The 25,124-nt window shown below is 34.2% G+C and overlaps 1 protein-coding gene across 1 annotated transcript; it reads left to right on the forward strand.

Annotated features, from left to right (window-relative positions):
* The first annotated feature begins 21,742 nt into the window (after positions 1-21,742).
* On the forward strand, positions 21,743-23,159 carry LOC18444932 (C2H2-like zinc finger protein). Its single transcript, XM_006855088.4, has one exon. It carries the CDS (start codon positions 21,871-21,873, stop codon positions 22,882-22,884), a length of 1,014 nt encoding a protein of 337 aa, XP_006855150.3. The 5' UTR covers positions 21,743-21,870; the 3' UTR covers positions 22,885-23,159.
* Positions 23,160-25,124: the final 1,965 nt, after the last annotated feature.

Below are 25,124 nucleotides of genomic sequence, written 5' to 3' on the forward strand. Positions count from 1 at the left end.
AAATGATGGCGACAATCAAACTCAAAATGATCTGTGTTACTGTAATTACTATAAAGCTATCATTGACATGAATGGATTGAGTTAAATACTCTCTCAAAAGAAGAAAATTTGATTATTGAACTGATTAATAAATTCAGTGACCGTGAAGCTAAAAAGGAAGCCTTAGTCTAGTATATTAATATGACTAGAAATACTTCTAGAACTTTGTCACACCCCATGAATTTACAATACTGATATTCTTGAGATGTGACAGTCAAAACATATATACATCTCTTGATAGGACTAATATTACAGTGGCGAATTCTTACAAAGTAACAAAAGAGAGTTTAAGCACAACTACAATATCTTCCAGAGTTGACCTTGACGAGCACTCAAAATGAAACTGCAGTTATCCTGAAAAAAATGTTTACCATAATTTGATGAGTTTGGCTACTCCGTAAGTGATCAACATAATCCTAAAAATAATCATGGTTAAAAGTTATCAACATTTCAAAACGGCGATCTATTAACAAAAATGCAATAACAGTTTCACTTTAAAAAATGCATAATTAAGTATAATCCGAATAATAGAAATGCATATAACATTTTAACAGCAGTGCATAATTCAAAAGATTTCACAATTTACCCTACTGGAGTCTCAAGTAGGTCACCTATATACCCCATCAGCGTCCCGATGGGTCCACTTAATCCCTATCGGTGTCTCAGATATGTCCACTTAATCCCTGCAGGTCTACTTATACCTCACCGATGTACAGGATGAGTCCACTTAATCCCTACCGGCATACCAGATAGGTCCACTTATACCTCACCGGCAAACCGGATGAGTCCACTTGCATACTTAAAGTATTTCTAAATCTCTTTAAACATTCGAAAGCAGCAATATCATGTACTCAACATATCACTGGAGTTATTAGTATGAATTTCACTGAAACCATTAATAACAATCACTTTCAATAACACTTAAAAAATAACCAGTCAAATATTTTGGGCTCAAATTTAGAAAGGTAGCAGTTCGTAAAAACATTTTAGCATAATTGCCGATCTAATATGTATAGAAAAACTCTTATAGAAATTCATGAATACATAATTTATGGGATATCAATTCGCAAATAAACATTTCACAGATAATGCTATAATCAATTGCAAAAATATCAGTTTTCAAATAATGAGGCAGTAATTTGCACATGAAATTTAAAATGTCTAAATATTAAAAAACAGTAGAAAGAAATCTCACAATTTTACTAAAAGCAGAACTATCATATTTATTTCTAATAATTTTATTTCTAAATTTTTTTAACAATAGACAAGAAAAATAAATAAATAAATTTATTTATAAGAAATTACAGCATTTAAAATTTCTATTATCATAATTTTATTTAAAAGATTATTTTTCAAAATAATGAGGTCGCTTGTGCATAAAATTTATCGCGCCTAAAATTCATGATAATAAGCAGAAAGAATTATTTCATTTCATTTTTAAAAAGCAAGGATTATTTTTCAAGATAATGAAGTCACTTACCTAAAATATTTGAGAGGGAACTTCCAATAAAAGTTCGGTTAGAGAGAGAAAGAACTCACTGCGTTTCGACTAGAGAGAGATATCTCAAAATTTTATAGGGTGGAAGTCATCACTTCTCCTATTTAAATTCTTATGACACCTTATTATAATCTTTTATTAAGTTACACCTCACACATGAGGTGTAACAGTTAAATTACATTTTAAACGCTTAAAGCCCACGTCCACTAAAGAATGTGGCAAGAGCAAAAGCTTAAACCAGGTAAAAGCTTTTGAAAGTAGTGATGGTCCGTAAGGACCATCATGCTCATAGGGACCATCACTTATTAAAAGTTTTTTTTTTTTTTTGTTTTTGAAATTTTAGGATTATTACATTCTTCCCCCTTTAAAGAAATTTAGTCCTCTAAATTTGTGTACCTGATTTTTGAAAAAGATAGGGATATTTTTTTTCTGATATCGTCTTCTCGTTCCCAAGTCGACTCTTCTCTTGAATGGTACTACCATAATATACGGACCAAAAGAATCTCCTTGTTGCGCAACACTTGCACCCTTCTATCCAGTATCCAAATTGACTGCTCAATGAAGGATAGGTCCTTCCTGATCGGTAAAGGTACATATTTCAAGATATGGGATGGGTCGGGCTGATATTTTCGCAGTGATGATACTTGGAAGACATTATGAACGTTTGCCAATTCGGGTGCTAAGGCAAGTCTATAAGTGACACCTCCGATTTTTTCAAGGATTTCAAATGGTCCTATGTAACGTGGGCGCAACTTTCCTTTCTTGTCGAATCTCATAATACCCTTTATTGGTGAAATTTTTAGGAAAACTCGATCACCTTCCTCAAATTCAATATCTCTTCTTCGGTTATCAGCATAACTCTTTTGCCGATTCTTAACTGTCTTGAGCCTTTCTCCAATTAATGCTATCTTATCATTGGTTACCTGGACAATTTTTGACCCCAAAAGCTTTCTTTCACCAACCTCATCCCAACAGATAGGTGACCTGCATTTCCTTCCATACAAGGCTTCATATGGTGCCATCTGGATATTGGCTTATCAGGGGTAAATGATTATCCCAACTTCCTGTAAAGTCAATGACACAGGCCCTCAGCATATCTTCCAAGGTTTGGATGGTCCTCTCCGATTGTCCATCAGTTTGGGGGTGAAAAACAGTGCTAAAGGTGAGTGTCGTCCCCATGGCTGACTGTAGTCTAGCCTAAAATTTAAAAGTAAATTGAGTATCCCTGTCCGATACAATACTGACCGGAACTCTATGTAACCGCACTATTTCCTTAATGTACAACTGGGCCAGTCGATCCAAAGTGTACATCGTGCGAATCGATTGAAAGTGGGCAGCTTTGGTCAACCGGTCCACAATGACCCAAATGCTATCATGTCCTAAATTTGTCATAGATAAGCTAGAGACAAAATCCATAGAGATGTGCTCCCACTTCCATTCTGGCACGGGTAAAGGCTGCAACAACCTAGTGGGCCTTTGATGCTCAGCTTTTACTTGCTGGCATGTTAAGCACTTAGACACAAATAGTGCTACCTCTTTTTTCATATTATTCCACCATAAGGTCTTCTTCAGGTTCTGATACATTTTAAGACTTCCGGGATGTATCACATAACGAGAGTGATGTGCTTCTTTCAAGATAGTTTTCTTCATACTCTCATCATTCGGAACACAAATCCAACCTTTGAATATTAACAAATCCTCACTACATATAGAGAATTCGTCTCTCTTTCCCTGCTTCACCTATTCTACAATTGCTATAAGTTGAGGGTCTTTCTTTTGTGCCGATCGAATCTGTTGGATTAATTGGAGTTCTACCTTAATGTTGGCAATCATACTTACCACACCATTAATGGACGGAGTCAGATGTCAATCCACTATTTCCGCTAACAATCTCATTTCTTGGATCATTAGATGAGCTAAGATTCTCGTAGATTTTCTACTTAGAGTATCGGCCACAACGTTAGCTTTTCTTGAATGATAATGGATTGTACAATCATAATCGTTTAAGAAATCCATCCATCTTATCTGCCGCATATTTAAATCTTTCTGAGAGAAGAGGTATTTCAAGCTCTTACGATCCATGTATATTTCGAATTGCTCACCATATAGATAATGCCTCCACATTTTCAAGCGAATACTATTGCAGCCAGCTCCAAGTCATGAATTGGATATTTTTGTCTCATATTCTTTCAACTGTCTGGATGCATATACCACTACCTTCCCATACTGCATTAATACATAACCCAAACCTTTATGTGAAGCATCACTATAAATCACAAATCCCCCACTCCCCTCAGGAATAGTTAAAACATGTGCTGAAGTTAATTGAACTTTTAGTTCTTGAAAACTCTCCTCACATTCACTTGTCCACTCAAATTTGACATTTTTCTGTGTCAATCAAGTCAATGGGGTTACGATTCGAGAAAATCCTTTTACAAATTTTCTGTAATATCCTGCCAATCCCAAAAAGCTTTGAACTTCAGTCACATTACTTGGTTGTTTCCAATTAACAACGGTTTCAACTTTTGAAGGATCAACTGATAGACATTGCTTTGATATGACATGTCCTAAAAATGTCACTTGTTCAAGTCAAAATTCACATTTACTAAGTTTGGCATACAATTTCTTTTCTCTTAATATTTGCAATACCATTCTTACATACTGCTCATGTTCCTTTTGATTCTTGGAATAAATTAAAATATCATCGATGAATACCACAATAAATTTATCCAAAAAGGGCTTAAAGACCCGATTCATCAAATCCATAAATGTAGCCGGTGCATTGATTAATCCAAAAGACATGACTAAAAAATCATAATGGCCATAAAGCTGTCTTGAGAACATCTTCACTTTTAGTCTTAAGCTGATGGTATCCAGATCTAAGATCAATTTTTGGAAATACTTGTGATCCTTAAAATTGATCAAATAAATCGTCAATTCTAGGTAATGGATACTTATTTTTCACTGTCACTTGGTTCAACTGCCTATAATCGATACACAATCTCATGGTCCCATCTTTCTTTTTAACAAACAATACCGGAGCACCCCAAGGTGACACACTGGGCTTAATGAAACCTTTATCTAATAATTCTTCCAATTGTTGTTTAAGTTCCTTAAGTTCTGCAGGTGCCATTCTGTAAGGTGCCTTAGAAATTGGGCCTACCCCTGACAATAATTCAATAGAGAATTCAATTTTCCTATTAAGAGGTAATCCTAGCAATTCTTCGGGGAAAACATCGGAAAATTCTCGGATAACCGGAGTGGTATCCAAATTTATCTCTTCCTTTCTATCTTCTTTGATACATGCAAGAAAGCTTTGACACCCTTTTTGAAGGAGACGATTAGCTTGAATACAAGAGATTAAATATGATGGGGAGTCTTCTTTGATATCATTGAAGTAAAATACTGGTTGATTCGGAATACTAAAGGTAACCATTTTCTTGTAACAATCAATACTTGCATGGTATGCAGAAAGCCAATCCATGCCTAAGATTACATCAAAATCTTGAATTTCTTGGAGTATTAAATCAACGTTCCTTTTCTGCTATCTTTATTACACAGAATTTGTACACTATATTGGTGTCACTTGAATTTCCCATTGGTGTGGCTACCTCTAGAATGTATTCTAATTGTTCTGGTTCTACCTTTAAGTGGCATGCAAAGTGTGGTGACACAAATGAATGAGTAGATCCAGGATCAATCAAAACACGAGCTACTTTTTGGAAGATACTAAGAGTACCTTGGATCACTGATTTTTAGGCTTGAGCGTTTTGCTGGGTGATGGCAAATGCTCTTCCCTTCATCTGAGGCTTTTGAGCTATCTCTCCCTGCTTTGGAAGCTGTTGCATCTGTAAGCTAGGACATTCTCTAATCTGGTGCCCCAATTTTCCACATTTAAAACAGGCTTCAGTATTCCAATAACAAGGGCTCGATCTATGGTTTTCCCACATTATTTACATGGTTCTATTGGGCTTTGAAGTGGCAAGAGCCTTGGCTTCTTGTTTGCCCTTTCAAACTGATGTCGATTAGATGGTGTGGGTCTAACCTGACTTTTCTGATTTTTCGTCTTTTGGTAATATTCAAAATATTTTTCGACAATTTGGGCTCGATCCACTATTTAAGCATAAGTTCTCAATTGTAAGACTGATATTCTGCTTCTAATAGCTGGTCTGAGACCCCTTTCAAATTTCTTCACCTTTCTTGCCTCATTGTTAATCATATGTGGTGCAAACCTGACCAATTCAGTAAACTTGGCCTCGTACTGTGCTGCTGTCTGGTTTCCTTGGATTAATTCCAGAAATTCCATTTCTTTTTGGTCTCGAATAAAATCTGGGAAATACTTTTCATTAAGCGCCTTTAGAAACACTTCCCAAGTCAAGGGTTTATTTCTCTAGCCAAATGTTGTGCTTCTCCTTCTAACATAAAAACTGCCAAGGCCATCTTCCTATCATCAGGACATTCCATTACCTCGAATATTTTCTTCAATTGCATAATCCATCCCTCGGCTTTCAGTGGGTTTACAGCACCCTTAAAAGAAGGTGAGTTCAATTTCTTAAATTGTTCGATATTACTCCCACCATTTCCCGTAACTAACTGCTTGGGTGGATTGTTATTTTCCATCTGATGTTGCAGTAGAGCAACCATATTTTCTAAGGCTTTGTGAATTCTTTCCATATTAGCTTCAGCTATTCTGGATCTTGACTTCGTCCCGGTCTGTACACACAATAAATGTGATTTTAAGCACATTATTTTTAAATTTCCTAAGAATCTTAAACCTATTGCTCTGATACCATAATTTATCACACCCCATGAATTTACAATACTGACATTCTTGAGATGTGATAGTCAAAACATATATACATCTCTCGATAGGACAAATATTACAGTGGCGAATTCTCACAAAGTAACAAAAGAGAGTTTAAGCACAACTACAATATCTTCCAGAGTTGATCTTGACGAGCACTCAAAATGAAACTGCAGTTATCCTAAAAAAAATGTTTACCATAATTTGATGAGTTTGGCTACTCCGTAAGTGATCATCATAATCTTAAAAATAATCATGGTTGAAAGTTATCAATATTTCAAAAAGGAGATCAATTAACAGAAATGCATTAACAGTTTCACTTTAAAAAATGCATAATTAAGTATAATCCGAATAATAGAAGTGCATATAACATTTTAACAGCAGTGCATAATTCAAAAGATTTCACAATGTACCCAACTGGCGTCCCAAGTAGGTCACCTATATACCCCATCTGCGTCCCGATGGGTCCACTTAATCCCTATCGGCGTCTCAGATATGTCTACTTAATCCCTGCAGGTCCACTTATACCTCACCGGTGTACTAGATGAGTCCACTTAATCCCTACCGACGTACCGGATAGGTCCACTTATACCTCACCGGCGAACCGGATGAGTCCACTTGCATATTTAAAGTATTTCTAAATCTCTTTAAACATTCGAAAGCAGCAATATCATGTACTCAACATATCATTGCAGTTATTAATATGAATTTCACTGAAACCATTAATAACAATCACTTTCAATAACACTTCAAAAATAACCAGTCAAATATTTTGGGCTCAAATTTAGAAAGGTAGCAGTTGTAAAAACATTCTAGCATAATTGCCAATCTAGTATGTATAGAAAAACTCTTATAGAAATTCATGAATACAGAAGTATCACAATTTATGGGATGTCAATTCGCAAATAAACATTTCACAGATAATGTTATAATCAATTGCAAAAATATCAGTTTTTAAATAATAAGGCAGTCATTTGCACGTGAAATATACAATGTCTAAATATTCAAAAATAGTAGAAAGAAATCTCACAATTTTACTAAAAGCAGAATTATCATATTTATTTCTAATAATTTTATTTCTAAAATTTTCTAACAATAGACAAGAAAAATAAATAAATAAATTTATTTCTAAGAATTTACAGCATTTAAAATTTCTAATATCATAATTTTATTAAAAAGATTATTTTTCAAAATAATGAGGTCGCTTGCGCATAAAATTTATCGCGCCTAAAATTCATGATAATAAGCAGAAATAATTATTTCATTTCATTTTTAAAAAGAACGGATTATTTTTCACGATAATAAAGTCACTTACCTAAAATATTTGAAAGGGGGCTTCCGATAAAAATTCGGCTAGAGAGAGAAAGAGCTCACTGCGTTTCGACTAGAGAGAGAGAGATCTCAAAATTTTCTAGGGTGGGAGTCCTCACTTCTCTTATTTAAATTCTTACAACACCTTATTATAATCTTTTATTAAGTTACAGTTAAATTACATCTTAAACGCTTAAAGCCCATGTTCAATAAAGGACGTGGCAAGAGCAAATGCTTAAACCAGGTAAAAGCTTTTGAAAGTAGTGATGGTCTCTAAGGACCATCATGCTCATAAGGACTATCACTTATTTAAAGCTTCTTTTCTGCTTTCTTTTTTTGAAATTTTAGGATTATTACAACCTTCTACTCCTAAGCCTTCTCTTATTCTTACTAGAGACAACTACAATTTTCTGGAAATTATGAAAAGAGTCTAGGATAAAAATCAAGATATAAGGAAGCTTGCATCCCATAATTAAAATATGAGTTGAATAAAGCAAAAAATAAACTCATGACTCTGAAAACCAGAGTCAAAATACTAGAATTAGCTACCACTTATTCTTTTAAAGAAAAATAACAATTATAAGTTGAAAATGAGTTTGAAAGTCTATTGAATAATTACCAACAACTCAGCGTTCTTGAAATAGAAGATGCTCTTCCTTGCTTAAAAGAAGAAGGGAAACCTTCATCAACAAGAGCATGCAATGGACTTGAAAGAGCTCAATTACGATATTTAAAATATGTAAATCTTGTAGATAAAGTAATTACTCAGAGGTGGTTTATCTTGATAACCATAGTGGTTGATAAAAAATTTAGTTTTCAAACTACTACTCTCATAGAATTTGGTGTAGATCTAAATTCCATAAATGAAGCTTTGGTTCCTACTAAATACTTTAGCAAAACTACCCAAGTTTTAAATACAACTTATGGTGGCAAAATGTTGATTAATTATAAGTTATCTGACCAGTGATTCTTGGAACACATTTCTTAAATATGATGTACCTAATTGCTAAATTCCATAAGACTGGAATTAAATCCCAAATAGAAGGATATCAAGTTAAATTTGATTTTATTGAGAAGCCTAAGGTACATAAAATTAATAATATCAAGGATAAGATAATTACCAAATAAAAGTTCATTTTCTTTTTAAAAGAGGAGATTAAGTATAAACTTATTGAAGAAAAGATTAAATCTCCAAAAACTTAGTAGGAGATAAGTGTGTTTAGAAATATCTTAGAAAAAGAAATATGTTCAGATATTCCTTATGCTTATTGGAATAGGAAAGAACATATAGTTGAACTACCTTATGAGCCAGACTTCAATGAACGAATGATTCCTACAAAATGAAGGCATATTCAGATGAATAACAAACTTCAAGATTTACTTAATAAGAAGCTCATAAGAAAAAGTTCTTCCACATAGAGTTGCTCAGCTTTTTATGTAGAAAAAACCTTTGAAATTGAAAGATGAGCACCAAGACTAGTTATAAACTATAAACCTTTAAATAAGGCCCTAAGATGGATTAGATATCTCATTCCAAACAAAAAAGATCTTTTGACAGGCTAGTCGATGCATGTATATTTTCAAAATTTGACCTAAAATATGGATTTAAGCAAATCCAAATTGCTGAAAGAGATAAATATAAAACTGCTTTTAATGTTCCTTTTGGACATTATGAATGAATGCCCTTTGGTTTAAAAAATGCCCCTTATGAATTTCAGAGTAATATGAATGATATTTTTAATCCTTATACAAAATTCATGTGTTTATATTGACGATGTGCTTATTTTTTCTAACTCCTGAGAACAACACTCGAACATTTAACTATCTTTATAGAAACAATAAAGAATGCATGTCTGGTAGTCTCTGCAAGGAAGATTACTCTTTTTCAGACAAGGATCAAGTTCCTTGAGTATAATATCCACCAAGGGTGTATTATTCCAATTAAGAGGGCTATACAATTTGCTGACGTTTTAAAAGATAAACAAGAACTACAAATGTTTTTAGGATGTTTAAATTACATCTCAGATTTTTTAAAAATCTTGCTTTTGATGAAAAACCTTTATTTCAAAGACTTAAAAAGAATCCTCCTGAATGGATGAAAGAACATACAAAGGCAATCAAAAAAATAAAATTTAAAACTAAAGAATTAACATTTTTAGTCTTATCTAATCCTGATGCTTTTAAACTAGTAGAAACATATGCATATGTACAAAGATTAGGAGAGATTCTTAAACAAAGAGTCTATGATAAAGAACAATTAGTTAGATTTACTTCTACAGTCTAGAATCCTACCTAGCAGAAATATTCCATAGTAAAAAAGGACGTCTTAGCAATTCTTCATTGTGTCACTGAATTTTAAAGTGATCTACTTAATAAAAAAATTTATTATTGTGACTGATTGTAAATCTGTAAAAAAAATATCATAAAAAGATGTAAAAAACTTGGTTTCAAAACAAATCTTTGCAAGATGGTAAGCTATATTATTAGCATTTGAATTTACAATTGAACATATCAATTGTAATTCAAACTATTTGCCTGACTTCTTAACTCGAGAATTTTTACAGGGCAAGGAGGAATGGGAAGCAGCCAATAGATATTGTTCCAAGCCCAAGTAAAAATCTGACAATACTATTAAGAACTCCAAAGACGTTCATGCAAATGCCTAATAAAGAGATTGAAATATCTCTTAAATCCTTAAGGACTCAAAGTCCTAATACTCAAGGTGAAAAATCATCATATATATCTTTGGCATCAATTCTTTTAATAATAGTAGAAAATGAGCATCAAAATAATCATCCGACTGATATTGTAGCCATATATCTCAAAGATCATATTCATCCTTCAAATGGGTTCAGAACATGTGAATAATATGAGGTTGTTTTACAAGAGACATGATCTGTATATATAGTTCACAACTATAGAAATAATGGGCAGCATTTTGTATATTCAAAATTTCAAATTCTTGACATTATGTGCTATAGAGAAGGGGCTTTGATCCTTTAAAGCTAAAATATTTTCAAGAACAGAATATGGTTATTAAGTCATTTAATTATTATGGCTATATAAAAGCATGAGATTTAATATGTTCATCCCAAAATCCTACTTGTACATACAACTGGTTTATATAGTTCTGGCTAAAAAGCCTACGAGATATACCAAACTGGTTTAAAAGCTGGTTTTATACATGGGGACCTCTGCCTGATATACTTCATTATTCGATTAAAGAAATTTTTTTCGAATTCAATAAAAATGTTGGTAAAAGAGACCTAGATTTGTATTTCTAGATTTTATATGAAATCTCATGAATCATGAGGTGGGAATATGTTATAAGTGAAGATAATAATAGGTGAGATTATACCCCAAATCTTGAAAGCCAAGTTTATATCAAATGGTAGGATAACTTCATTACCACATAACTTGTCCCAAATAAAATTACCCTTAAAAAAGTTATTCTAACTAATTTAATTGTTACGAGCGAAACTGATAAATTACTAGACTACTTAAATTAAGTAGAAACAAAACATAATTATAAAACTGAGTTTAAAAGAAAACAAAACATAATTATAAAATGAGTTTAAAAGAAGGCTTCTAATGGCTTTACGAAAGAAGAAGATAAAATGTCTACCTCTAAGCCAGATGAGGAAAACTAGAATGAAGATGGCTTCGAATACTCTTAGCCTTTTGCATCACAACACAGTTAAAACATTGTTCAAGATAATGGATGACTCGACTCCAATCAATCTAGGACGCATGTCCCAACAACACCTAAAAAGATCACAGGGAAAAGACGAAGGAATCTAGCATTTTTTACAAAAATCAATGTAGTTGTAGCAATTGTCACTGTAGCACTTTTACTATTCAGTCACTATACGGACTTCAAACTAATTCAAGTCCACCGATAATTTATGGATTTTAAACTAGTTGAAATCAACTGAAAGCTTTACAGATTCGAAATGGTTTCAAATCCAAATTGAAGGCCTATATAGGAGGCAACCTCCCTTAAACCAGGACCATAAAGTTTTAAACTTTGAGTCTCTTATCTGGCTTGTAATATTTTCTCTCCCTCTCTGGGTTCACTTATATCTTCCAATTTGTCCAAGTTTTGTATATATGGTGGTGTGTCTTATTTTGGTGTGTTCGGGTTTCCTTCTCTACTTCAACAATTGTACTACTTGTACTATGTAAATTTTAGTCTAATACATCATATTATCTGTGTATTTGTGCTCTTGTTAATTTTAATTTTGACTGTTCTTCTCTTATGTGCAATTTTATGTATTTGTTGCTTTTGCTTTTATAATATTAGGTTGTACTGATGTGTGTGCATTGTCAACAAATAGAAAATGTTATTTCAAAATAAGTTGTTTAATTTGAAGATCACTCAATTGTTGATCGTCACATTAGAGCAATCACATAGCTCGACAAAATAAATAAGGTCTTTCTATTGCCTTCAAGTAGGTTTTTTACACGAGGGAATAGATACATAGAATGTTCCCGCAGAAGTATATATCCATCTATATTTTAAAGCGCGAGCCCTTCTGCAGGCTCACGTGTCGCAAGAGTTTCACTTCGCTGCTTCGGAGCTTCTTAACCTCAGGACTTGTAAAAAGAATTGCAATGCTGCTCTTGTGGGTTTAGAAATTTATAATGAGAATATGTAATTTGCAAGGATTCTATTTAAAACTATATTTTTATGTGTGTAAATTTCTTAAGATGAAAAAATTTATTCTCTCTTTGTTATTGGATCTTGCATTGTTAGCATTAGATGTGTGGTCCAAATCAATAATATGTAGCATGTGGTGTGCCTAAACCAAATGTTTTTATTTTAAGAAGAAAAAAGGGGTTCGTAAGAGCTTAAAACGGAGCCATCTGCACATCCCTCTGTCTCTTTCTACTTCTTCGACCCTCCTCCGCGTCTTCTTATCATTTATCGCACATATGACCCTTTTTTGAGTAGTGCTACTAGATCATATGGTCCATTATGCAACTTAGTAAAGTTCTTATTATAAAAAATTGTTTATAACAAAACTTAATATAGAATATTAACACGCCACATTTTTTTATTTCTGTTCAGCTAAATAAATTCTCTTAGGAGACTATTGCCGTACGATTTGTCTAATATTGCTTCTGAAGAAATTTCTCAACTTCAGCGGTGACTTCTTTCTAGACACTATCTTAAAAAGATTTGTTGAATCGCTGATCATCATTAATCAAAGGTAATTAAATAACTTTAGAATTTATTTCTCATAAGATTTTGATTTAAAATATATAAAAAGGTCTCTTTTGAATCTTTAAAAGTCTATATTACATTGCATTTTATGTATGATATATTTTTATATTTTACACATATATTTACAGCAACTCCTCTTCGACAACCATAGAACAAACTATGGCTTCAACAAGTTCTTATATATGAAATATTTCTTAATTTATAAGATTTCATTGTAATTTTTTTTTTCCCATTTGTTATTAGTTCTTCAACATATATATTACTTAATGTGTATATCTCTTGACAGACCTATTGTAGAAATTACATAAAATCCTTATATAAAAAATGGGGAGAGGATTTCTATACTATTATTGAGCTCCAAGAAAAGAAAAACCAAATCCTTATGGATGTATTGAAACCGACGAAGTCTAAAAAAAAGTAATTTAATCTGTCTTTCTCTATTTATCTCTCTCTCTCTCATTCTCTTTTCCTATGTGCACACATTGTGAATTTAACTTCTTTCTTATACATTTATTGTTTCTTTGTTATTCATTTTTTAAGTATTCAGGCACTTATAAACTTAATTATCGCTCTTAATATCTACTTAAGATAATGACATAGCCATAACAATTGTATTCCTTAATACATTTTCTTATTTATACGTTTTTATTCATTATTCATTATGCAGTTACAAAGAAATTTCTAGAATTTCATGCATGCTTCTAGCCCATACAATAGAGACGATGGAATATGAAATAGCATTGAGAAATTGGTACATGAAGTGATGAACAAGCGTATTGAATGAAAAAGACAATATTATCAGGAACTCCTTCAGCTAGAAACATAATTCAACAACGAAATACATGATGTATGTGATAAATACTTTATATCTGATTCCATAGAGTCTTAAACTGTATATATGTAGCTGCTTAAACAATTTCGTTTATGTAAATTCTGAAAGTTGGATTTAATGTGATCTAGCTGGAGTATATATTCCTTTTTTTTCTTTTTGTTCTATTCTTTTTCTTCACTGCTTAGATTACTCACACGTAGTCCTTTTACAATAAATCAATTTTAAAACAATGAGGAGAAACAAATCTAGGATCTTAAACCTTGATGCCGCTTGAAACATTTCTTTTAATAACCAAAGAAATACCCAAACTATGCATGGGAATAATAAAAGAAGGGAAAGCTTTCTATGTTCCCCCTACTACATAGAAGTAAGGGGAACATGAAGTAAATATGATAAAAAACAATAAAGAGAGTACCGAAAATACCTTATCCAGGCTTTTTACACCCCACACCAAGTCCCCACCTTCCCATGGCGCGGGATCAATTGTCAACCTTTAATCTCAAACATGGAAAAGCAATTAGGCCAAACCCTCCAATGGAACAAGAGCTCATTTACAAAAATCTCAAACTTCGATAAAACCCCTTGATAATCTAGTTGAGAGAGATAACATCTTCTTACTACACCCTTGACCCTTTGGCTATATCAAAACTAGATAGGAGAGAGAGATCAAGCCAAGTGGGGCGTGCCCCCTTTTCCCAACATAAGAGAGAGAGAGAGAGAGAGAGAGAGAGAGAGAGAGAGAGAGAGAGAGAGATTCTACCATAGTTGGGGTGTGCTCCCCTTTCTTACCATAATCTAGAGGGAGTTTCTATGAGAGTTGGAGAGTTAATATATGGGGGTGTGCCCCCTGTGCAAGCTTTATGTGTGTGTGAGAGAGAGAGATTAGGTATAGAAAATGTGGGTATGGAGCACTACTTTTTACAATACTTCAAGGGGTTTAAGGCTTTTTAGGATTTTCCATGGTTTGTCTCTTCTTGTGAGATTAAATGTGTACTATTGATCTTGGGTGACTTGTTGGGTGAGTGATATGAGCCCTCCATTATTTTCCCATCAATTAATTTAAATAAAAAAATATCTAAAATAATATTGTGCTTTCTTATTTTTATGCACAAGCTTTCTTACACTTTCCTTAGTCAATTTTAAAGTTTCCTTCAAACACAAAGTTTTTAAAACACAAGCTTTCTTCACCCTCAAGTCTTGAGCTTGATACAACAAAGGAAATGTTCCATAAGGTGTGGCATGCCACCCTAGGTGGCACTGGTGGGCCCATATATATATTTGGGGCTCCCATGCAATATTCAATTATTTAAAATATTTTCTGATTTTTAAAAATTCATAAAATCCAATTAAAATAATTAAATCAATATAAAAGAAATATCTATGTTTGTAAAAACATACAAAATAAGACCTGCATATCCCTACACATAAAACTTATATACTTCCCCTTATCCAACTGTCCATTCTGAATGGAGGGCTAAGATTGTCCCAATCACAATGTCACATCTCTACACTATTTTATTTTTAATCTTTTTTATATAAATTATTTTTGCACCAAAGTTTGGGCGTTAAATTCTCTATTCAACACTCACTTGTCAAAAATATTTTAAAACTATTCATAATAAAATAAAATAACTAAAATACCTCTAAAATACTTAAAAGGTATTTTGGTAATTTTATTTTATAAAAATTTTATTTTTAATATTTATTATGGATGTGCTCTCAATGAAAAGATGACACGTACTAAATTTTATATTAAAATTTTTTTATAAATAAAATTAAAAATAAAATACTATGACACGTCACATATAAGATCAACCAGTGGCTCCCTCGATCAAAATTAGATGGGTGGATGGTAGGGGAAGCATAAATCTTCTATGGTCTAGGGGAAGTATAGAAACATTTTCCATCACAAAATCACTCCAAACCAAGGTTTAAAAAAACATAGAGTAGAACCGGACTCGCTCGGTTCGACTCGGGAATGGGCACAGGCCGTGCCGGTTCCGGCATTATACATGGAAGCGCCCGATTCTAGAGAGAACCGGGCGATTCTGTATAGTGAATCGCCGATTCACTGTACTGAATCGGTGGGTCCCGTGAAGAACACGAGCTGCACAATGTTTTTCACGGGTTTATTCAAATTTTGTCTTTTTTTTTTTATCATTTTTCTTCTTTTTTTTGCCATGTGATCGAATATTCAGGCTTTATGCAGCTTTTTTCAGCCTTTTCATGCATTAAATGGTGAAGAAATTTCATGTTTTTCAATCATGAAAGTTGCGGGTTTTAGGGTTTCCGTTTTCCTTTTGTTTCATGTCAAATAGGGCATGAATCTGTGAAAATTTTGAGGCATATTGATCATAAATGTGTTCATTAGAAATTTATATTATGAATTTGTGATTATCTTTGGGAAAAACAAATTAATTTGGAGATTGACGTCACGGGTTCAAGAAACCAGGTAAGAACTATGCTTTTTTTTTTTTTCTACCATTTGATCAATTTTAGTCCATATTTTGAAAATAATCAGTTAAATTTATAGGGTTTTAAATATTTATCGTGTCTTTTATTATTTACCATATTCAATTTTATTTAATTTACTCAATTACAGCTTGAGTTTTTAGAAAAACACAGTGATGGCTGTGAAAAAAAAATTCTCCTTTTTTTTTTTTTTTTTTTTTTTTTCCGCCTTTCGATCTATAGTTCACTATATATTACAAATAATGTGTTAGATTTCTAGGGTTTTTAATCGTTATAGTCTTGTTTATAATTAGATGTATTCAATTTGATCTGATTTGTTCAATTTGAGCTTCATTTTTTAGATTCTATGACTGTTGCCTATGAAGAACTGCGTTTGTTTTTTTTTTTTGCTCAATTTAATCGATTTGATTTGATTTATTGATGATAATGTGTTCATAATTTAGGGTTTTAATTCCTTATATTGTTGTTTATCAAAACATGTACTCAATTGGATGTAATTTATTCATTTTGAGGTGGATTTTTTAGTTGAAATTGCTGATGTAAGGTGGCTCAGTGAAGAACAGATTTTTTATTTTTTTATTTTTATTTTTTGTAATCCGTGATGGAATTTTTTGAAAATTTGTAATTTTTCGAAAAGATGTGAAAATCGTGACAAGGTTTTGATTGTCATGAGGTATTAAACCATATTTTTAATTTTTATTGTTTGAGTTTGCTGTACTTTTTTTTTTTTTATCCATGATCAAATTTTTTGAAAAATGATGATTTTTCTAAAAGATGTGAAAATCATGAGCAGGTTTTGATTATCATGAGGTATTAAACCATATTTTTAATTTTTATTGTTAAAGTTTTTGTTGAAAAAATTGTATGTTGATAGATAATTTATGCAAAACTGTATTTTTTTAATTTGTTGTTAATGCATTTTTGGGTTGGAATGACTGATGTTAGGTGGTTATGTGAAGAATTGTTTTTATTTGTTTTTTTTTTAGTACATGATCGAATTTTTTTCAAAAATCGTGATTTTTCGAAAAAATGTGAAAATAGTGACCAGGTTTTGACTATCATGAGGTATTAAACCATATTTTTAATTTTTATTGTTAAAGTTTTTGTTGAAAAAATTGTATGTTGATAGATTATTTATACAAAAAAATGCATGTTATTATATTTTTAATGCAAAACTGTATTTTTTTAATTTGTTGTTAATGCATTTTTGAGTTGGAATGACTAATGTTAGGTGGCTATGTGAAAAATTGTTTTTATTTGGGTTTTTTCTTTAGTACATGATCGATTTTTTTTGAAAAATCGTAATTTTTTGAAAAGATGTGAAAATAGTGACCAGGTTTTGATTTTTTTAATTTTTATTGTTAAAGTTTTTGTTGAAAAAATTGTAGGTTGATAGATTATTTGTGCAAAAAAATGCATGTTATTACATTTTTAATGCAAAACTGTATTTTTTAAATTTGTTGTTAATACATTTTTGAGTTGGAATGACTGATGTTAGGTGGCTCTATGAAGAATTGTCTTTTTTGTTTTTTTTTTTTTAGTATATGGTCGATTTTTTAGTACATGGCCGAAAAGATGTGAAAATAGTGTCCAGGTTTTGATTATCATGAGGTATTAAATCATATTTTTAATTTTTATTGTTAAACATACATGTTATTATATTTCTAATGCAAAACTGTATTATATTTATAATGTAGTTTTGCATTAAAAATGTATTTTTAAAATTTTGAACGCAAAAAATACATGTTGTTAAATTGTATTATCGTGAGGAATTAAAATGAATATCATTGTAATAAAATCGTGGCATGTATGACCATTATATTATCTTGCATTTTTTCAATTTTATTATTAAATTTTTAATGCAAAAAATATATGTTCTTGATAATTGAGTTGTAGTGTATTATATTATACTGTATGTTTGTAATTGATATGTACGAAAATATTATTGTCAATAGAAGTATTTTGCAATAACAAATAACTACATGAAGTACCCTAACGTATTATCACTACAAATGGTGATTATTTTTCTTGTTGAACTGTCAGGTTAATTTTTAACTTTTTACATATTAAAACAGTTGAACCATGTTAAGATCTGCAGAAGACCCTGCATGGCAACATGGGGTCAAACTTGATCCCAACAAAAAAGATAAAATTATTTGTAATTACTGTCAAAGAGTGATAAGTAGTGGGGTACATAGGTTCAAGCAACACTTGGCAGGGGTTAAGGGAGATGTTTCTGCATGCAGTAGTGTCCCTAGTAATGTAAAAAAACAGATAACGACATTTCTTAAGGCTAACAAAGGTAAAAAAATTGCCAAACATAGGATGAATTAGAAGATAGCTAGTTTATATACGCCATCAAACAGGAATGATCCAGAAGAGCAATATAATAATGACTTAGAAGAGCAATATAATAATGACCTGGTGATGGCCACAAGAATGAGTTTATATGAACAATATCAGAGGGAACGTGGGTTTAGAATGTCCGGTGGTTATGACATAGGCATGCATGGTGGGTCTAGCTCAGACATGTATGACAGGCCCAGCTTAGACATGCATGGCGGGTCCAGGTCAAGCATGTATGGCGGGCCCAGCTCAAATATGTATAGCTCAAATATATATAGAGGGGTTGGTGGCAGTATGTGTCAACAAGAATCAAATATTGAAGAAATAGTTCCTAGCTTATTTAGGAGTGCCAGTATTGCAGGTCATGGTCGTATAGACTCATTTCTCTCAAAGCCTAAGTCACAACAGATGACCTTAAAAGGCATGGTTAAAGGTGCAAAAAACATGTTAGGGAGATATGTTGGTAAATAGTTCTGTGATAGAGGGATTCCTTTTGATGCAGCCAATGACCCATATTTTTCACCTATAGTCAGTGCAATCCAAAGAGCTGGACCCGGGGTAAAACCCCCGACGGCATATGAGCTCAGCGGGCCAATATTAGATGAAGAGGTGGAGGATATTACAAAGTGGATTCAAGAATATAAACAGAGTTGGCCAAGAACAGACATTACTCTCATGAGTGATGGTTGGTTGAATAAAGTTAGCAAAAAGGAGTTTTTAAACTTCTTGGCCTATTCCTCAAAAGGTACAGCTTTTTTGTTTAGCAAAGACGTATCAGGGACGAAGAAGGATGCAAACTTTTACGTACGACTATATGATCAGATAGTGGAGGAGGTGGGAGATATGCATGTAGTCCAGTTTATTACGGATAATGCGCGTGCATGTGTTTCTGAGGGCAGCAAGTTGATGGATAAGAGGAAGCATCTAGTATGGACCCCGTGTGCTGCACACAGCATCGATCTTATGTTAGAGGAGATCGGTGAGATCAAAATTGCGAAGAAGACTCTAGAGGAAGCAAGGTTGGTGTCGAGATTTATATACAACTACTCTAAAATTTTATTTCTGTTTAGAGAACACTCTAAGAAAAAAGAGATAATCAAGCCTGCCATAACCCGCTTTGCGATCGATTACTTAGCTGTGGACTCCATTCGGAAATCTGAATGTGCATTAAACAGATTGTTTACCTGTAAAGAGTGGTTAAATAATCGCCTCTCGAAGTCCAGTACCGGTATAAAAGTAGATGGCATAGTCTCAAATAAGAGGTTCTGGTCTTGATGTTTCAGTGTCGTAGGGGCCACTGCCCCTTTGGTCACGGGTTAAGAATGGTGGATGCTGACAAGAAAGCTACCATGGGCATCTTTTATGAAGGTATCGAGAGGGCGAAATCAGCTATTGGGGAGAAGTGTAGTTTTGCTAGCAAAGTGATCGAGATTATAGAAAAGAGGTGGAACACCACATTTGGACGTCCAATTCATTATGCTGGTAAATATATATTTATATCATTAGAATGTTTCATTTTAAATCATATTTTTATGAAATTGTAAATAATATTTTTCTATCTATATAGTTTCTAGGTTACTACTTCAACCCAAGATTTTTCTATTTGAAAGCTGAACATCCCTACAAGATTATGGAAGGGGTTAGATACATTATTGCAAGGTTGGAGAGAAGCCATCGAAACCAAGTAGTATCAATACAAGAGGTATTATTTAATGTTTGGGTACGAACTTCATTGAGTTGTTATATTTGTGATGAATAATGCACTAAAACGAAATATATTTGTTTTAGCTTGCTATGTATAGGGATGCTATAAGATCCTTTGGAACTAGACTTGCCAGGAATTCTCGAACTACGATGGTTCCATGTTATCCCCTAACTAATATTTTGTTCATTCATATATTTAATCTTATGAATTGTTCTTGCCTTTACAATGCTTTTTATATTTTAATCCACCTGAATGGTGGGAGATATATGGTACTAATGCACCTCACCTAAAGATGATAACAATCAAGGTGCTCTCCCAAACATGTTTTGCTATTGGCTGTGAGCGCAACTGGAGTACGTTCCAATGGTTGCACACTAATAGGAGGAATAGACTCGGTTCAGATAAGCTTCATAAACTAGTCTACGATCATTACAACTTAAACCTCCGAGATCGACAAATAAGAAAAAAGCTTGAAGACTATGGGCTGATACACTTAGACACAATATTTATCACAGACACAGCAAACCAATAGGTAGTAGAAGAGGAGGAGCCAATGTTGTACAAGAGAGCATTCCTTGAGGCTATCGGTGAGGAGGATCTCGAAGAAGGTGATGAGCAGCATGAAATAGGAAGCAGCCAGCCAACGTATCCACAATTCGTCGGAGATGTCGGTGATATTGCACCTAATGAGGAGAGTGGGAAGGGGGTCTAAGGGAAAATGAGAGAGATGATGATTCTGAGGCTGCCCTATCCCAACCATATTATTCACATATCGAGTCCCAACAGCAACATGGTAGGGATGAGCACGACATTGTAAGTGAGCATGAAGGATGGACAAGCTTCGGGGATTTTGGATTGGGAATTTAACAGAACACTAACACTCAGGGATTTGGGTATAGTCAGACGCCTGTTAATATCGATGATTCGTTTTTAGATCGAATAAATGAATTGTCAAACGAATTCAATCAATGGCACCAACGTGACCAATATGAAGAACGACGTCGTCTGCCATTTTTTTTAGATGGTATGTTACTAATTGTATGCTTTATTGTAGTCCATGTATGTTGATATATTTATTTCATGATAATTCTATGTTTATCCTTTTGTGTGGTGTAAATTAAATGGTAAATAGTAGTTCATGTAGGAAAATAACATATCAATATTCGCATATTCATATAAAGAAATGAAAATTCTTAATGGAGTACTCTCATTCCTTATTGAATTCCTAAAAAATAATATTTATAATGAATTTTAATAAATTTTTCGAATTTTTTTGAAGTTTTAATTTGACTGAGTCAGCCGATTTTCGATCCGAATTACCAGATTCACCGATCCGGATTGAATTTTGAGGTGCCCAATCCCGGTCACCTATCCGCTTTCTAAACCATGGCTGCAACAGATTTCAGTCATCCAAAGAAACGCAAGCAAGCAAGCAAGGCTATGTCCCAAGTAAAGTAGCAACCCTGCTGCATCATCCACTGCCATGATTTCTCAGCAACTCTTCCTCACCCACACTCTCCTCCACCCCACTCCCCCTCGCCCGCTCACTCTCCCCCACCTCAGTAGAACCCTAACCCCCGCTCTCCACTCCTCCAAACTGCCATCCCCAATCTCTTGCATTTCTAAGACCCAACCCATGGAGATCGAGACAGAGATGTTTAAAAACAAGGATGGCGTGTACACTGCCAACCACCACCACAAGGTGGCCGTTCTCTGGGATCTCGACAACAAGCCGCCTACAGGCCCACCCTATGATGCCGCCCTCGCCCTTCACAATGCCGCATCTCGCTTTGGCGACATCTGCCACTTTGCAGCCTTTGCCAATCGTCACGCCTTCTCTCACCTCCCGAATTGGGTACTCGAGAAAAGGCGCGAGCGCAAACAGCTCGACATCCTTGAGCGCAAGGGGCTCTCTAGCTCCGAATCGCCATACATTTGTGGGGTCTGTGGCCGCAAGTGCACGACCAATATCGACCTAAAGAAGCACTTCAAGAACTTGCATCAGAGAGAGAGGGAGAAGAAGCTTGGGAGGATGAGATCACTTAAAGGAAAGAAGAGGCAAAAATATAGGGAGAGGTTTATTAGTGGGAACCTAAAATATGATGAGGCAGCAAAGGAGTTACTGACACCAAAGGCTGGGTATGGTTTGGCGTCAGAGCTGAGGAGAGCTGGGGTTTATGTGAGGACGGTGGAGGACAAGCCTCAGGCCGCGGATGCTGCATTGAAGAGGCAGATGCAGCATTGTATGGGGAATGGGGTGGATTGTGTTTTGCTCGTATCTGACGACTCTGATTTTTCAGAGATGTTAAGGCGAGCGAGGTCCATTGATCTTCAGACTGTAGTTGTTGGTGATGGAGGGGCATTGAGGAGGCATGCGGATGTGTGGATGTCATGGAGGCATCTACAGAGTGAGCTTTGTGGCTTTGATGGCGAGGGCTCCATGCATAATTTGGATTTTGAGGAGTCTGATTATGAGAGTGAGAGTGATGGATTGGATGGAGTGGAAGTGTTGAGATCTGGGTTTAGTGTAAGTGTTTCAGGTTTTTCAGGGATGGATGTGGAGTTTGATGAGCGAAATGGGTTTCGGATACTGGGTCGGTCGGTTGAGGATTTGGGGTGGGAGAGTGACGAGGAGATGGACTTCTTCTAATTATAATTGTCCGGTGTGAAGGTAAGAGACGGGCAACTTGATCCTTCGTTTAATACAATGTGTGTCCCAACTGTTTGTAGAAATTCTTATATTCTAGATGCGTGTTGTTCTGAGAGGATGGAGGGTTGTTACTTATGTTGGAGCTGTGAATGTACCCATGTGAATTACTAGGTCCCACTAAGCTGAAACAGGAGTGAGCATTTGTTTTTACGTGCATTTTATGGAAGTTTGTATCATAATCTTAATAATAAGACTATTAGTGAATATTCACTACATATATGTTCTTGGATTTACTCTTTCTCCTTGCTCTCCCCTCTCCTTGTTTCTTGTACATGTTTCTATGATTTCCGATTTCTATGAGTCCATGTAGAAATGAGTTACCTCTTAAAAATCTAATTTTGAGATGAATTTTTGGACTTAATTTTTAAGGACATGTAATCTCTAACATGGAGATCATTAATATGAAAAAATAAATAAATTTTGGAAATTAGAAATAATATTTCTATTAAGAAAACATTTGCACCTTTAGTTTCACATCCATCTTTAAGATGGAAGCTTTATACCTTGAGGACCGCAAATGTAGAAATGCAGTCCTCGCCGCATGAAACAATTTTCCTTTGTTATTTGTTCATAATGTTGGTTTCTTTTCAGTATAGAAGGATTTTATCCATATCACACTCTATGAATAGATCTAATGTACATCCCGTAATTCAATAGGATGACATCATCAATGGGTGTTTGATTTTCATTTTTCTTGAATGCAAAATTTATTGGGTTATTGGGTTTTTTTGTTCTCTAATTATCTGCATGATGAACATGAAGCTACCGGTTCAAAGAAAAATTATATTTCAACTTAGTACGTAAGGTGGTGCAAGAAACACATGATGTTTGATTGAAAAGTTGTTGGAAACAAATATGATACAAGCAACCCATGATGTTTGGTTGAAAAGTTGTTGGAAACAAATATGATATAATGTGCATGTGAAATGAGTGCATGTGTGAGAGACTTTGTGAATGAGATGGTCATCTTCTGCTGGTTGTGTCAAATAGACTAGGCATTAGTCACACTCTATCTGGATGGGGACAAAGAAGGTCAGAATGTTGATCCAGTGTGGAGTCGTGCTTCGAAAAGGAGACATCAGCCGATGTGGAAATATGTAATGAGTTCAAAAAACTGACATGACAAAGGTGCATATGGAGATGTGGGGAATATGAAATTAGTTTCAAAAAGTTGACTTGATAAAAGATAGATATCCTTCCTTCCTATTGATGGTTGTAATGTGCCCTTCTCTCTATGATGGAAGTATGATAAACATGTAGGGAAGCACATGCTGCAATATTATTGCTGTGGTGTTCGGAATTTAAAAAGAATATCCAACTAGGCACACATATGCTATAGGTATCAGTTCTATAAGACTCTATATTTGGAATTTACGATAGGGAAGTCTGGTAGCGACGCGGCTTAATAAGTAGAACCCAAGTGTCAGGGATTTTTTGTTAACTTTGTTCTCCTAAGAATCTTGGATGTTTTCCTCAGGAAAGCCTCCCTGTTCCCTAACTGTTCTTATAGGTTCCAACTTCTCTAGCTTGAACTGGACTCAGACGCGCTCAACCCTCCAATTCCATTGGTCGTAGGCGAGGATTTCAATGTCATCAGATGGGTCCATGAGGAAAATAGAAGGGGTAAGATAACTTCTAGTATGAGAACCTTTTTAGAGTTCATAGATAGTAACCTCGTTATTGGTACCCCTTTGAATGGAGGAACTTTATGTGGTCCAAACATGCTGCTGATTCTCTCCTCACCAAAATTGATAGTTTCCTTGGGTCCACAGAGTGGGAATCTCAATTCCCTGGGTATTCTGTCATCAGCTCTTCTTAGGACTGCATCCATAGACCTATCCTGCTCAACTCCAAGCCTTTCCCGTGACCAAATAAACCTTTTAGATTCAAAATTTTCTGGTTGGATGGATTAGAATTTTCTAAAAAATCCTTGGTCCTCCTCACAGTGCATGGATGGGTAGGTTTTCATCTCTCCAAGAAACTACAACTTCTGAAAGCCTCCCTTATGCGTTGGAATAAGACCTTGCCAAGAAACTTTAGAAGCCAAATTCAATTGTTCAATTCTAAAGTACAGGACTTGGACAGCATAGAAGAGACTAGACAGCTTTCGATTCAGAACTCCTTGAGAGGACTTCAGCTAAAGGAAACCTCCTCTCAAACCTAAAACAAGAAGAAATGTA

This window comes from Amborella trichopoda, chromosome 13, assembly GCF_054954075.1.
Source record: "Amborella trichopoda isolate Santa Cruz 75 chromosome 13, AtrichopodaSantaCruz75HAP2 v2.0, whole genome shotgun sequence".
NCBI lineage: Eukaryota > Viridiplantae > Streptophyta > Magnoliopsida > Amborellales > Amborellaceae > Amborella > Amborella trichopoda.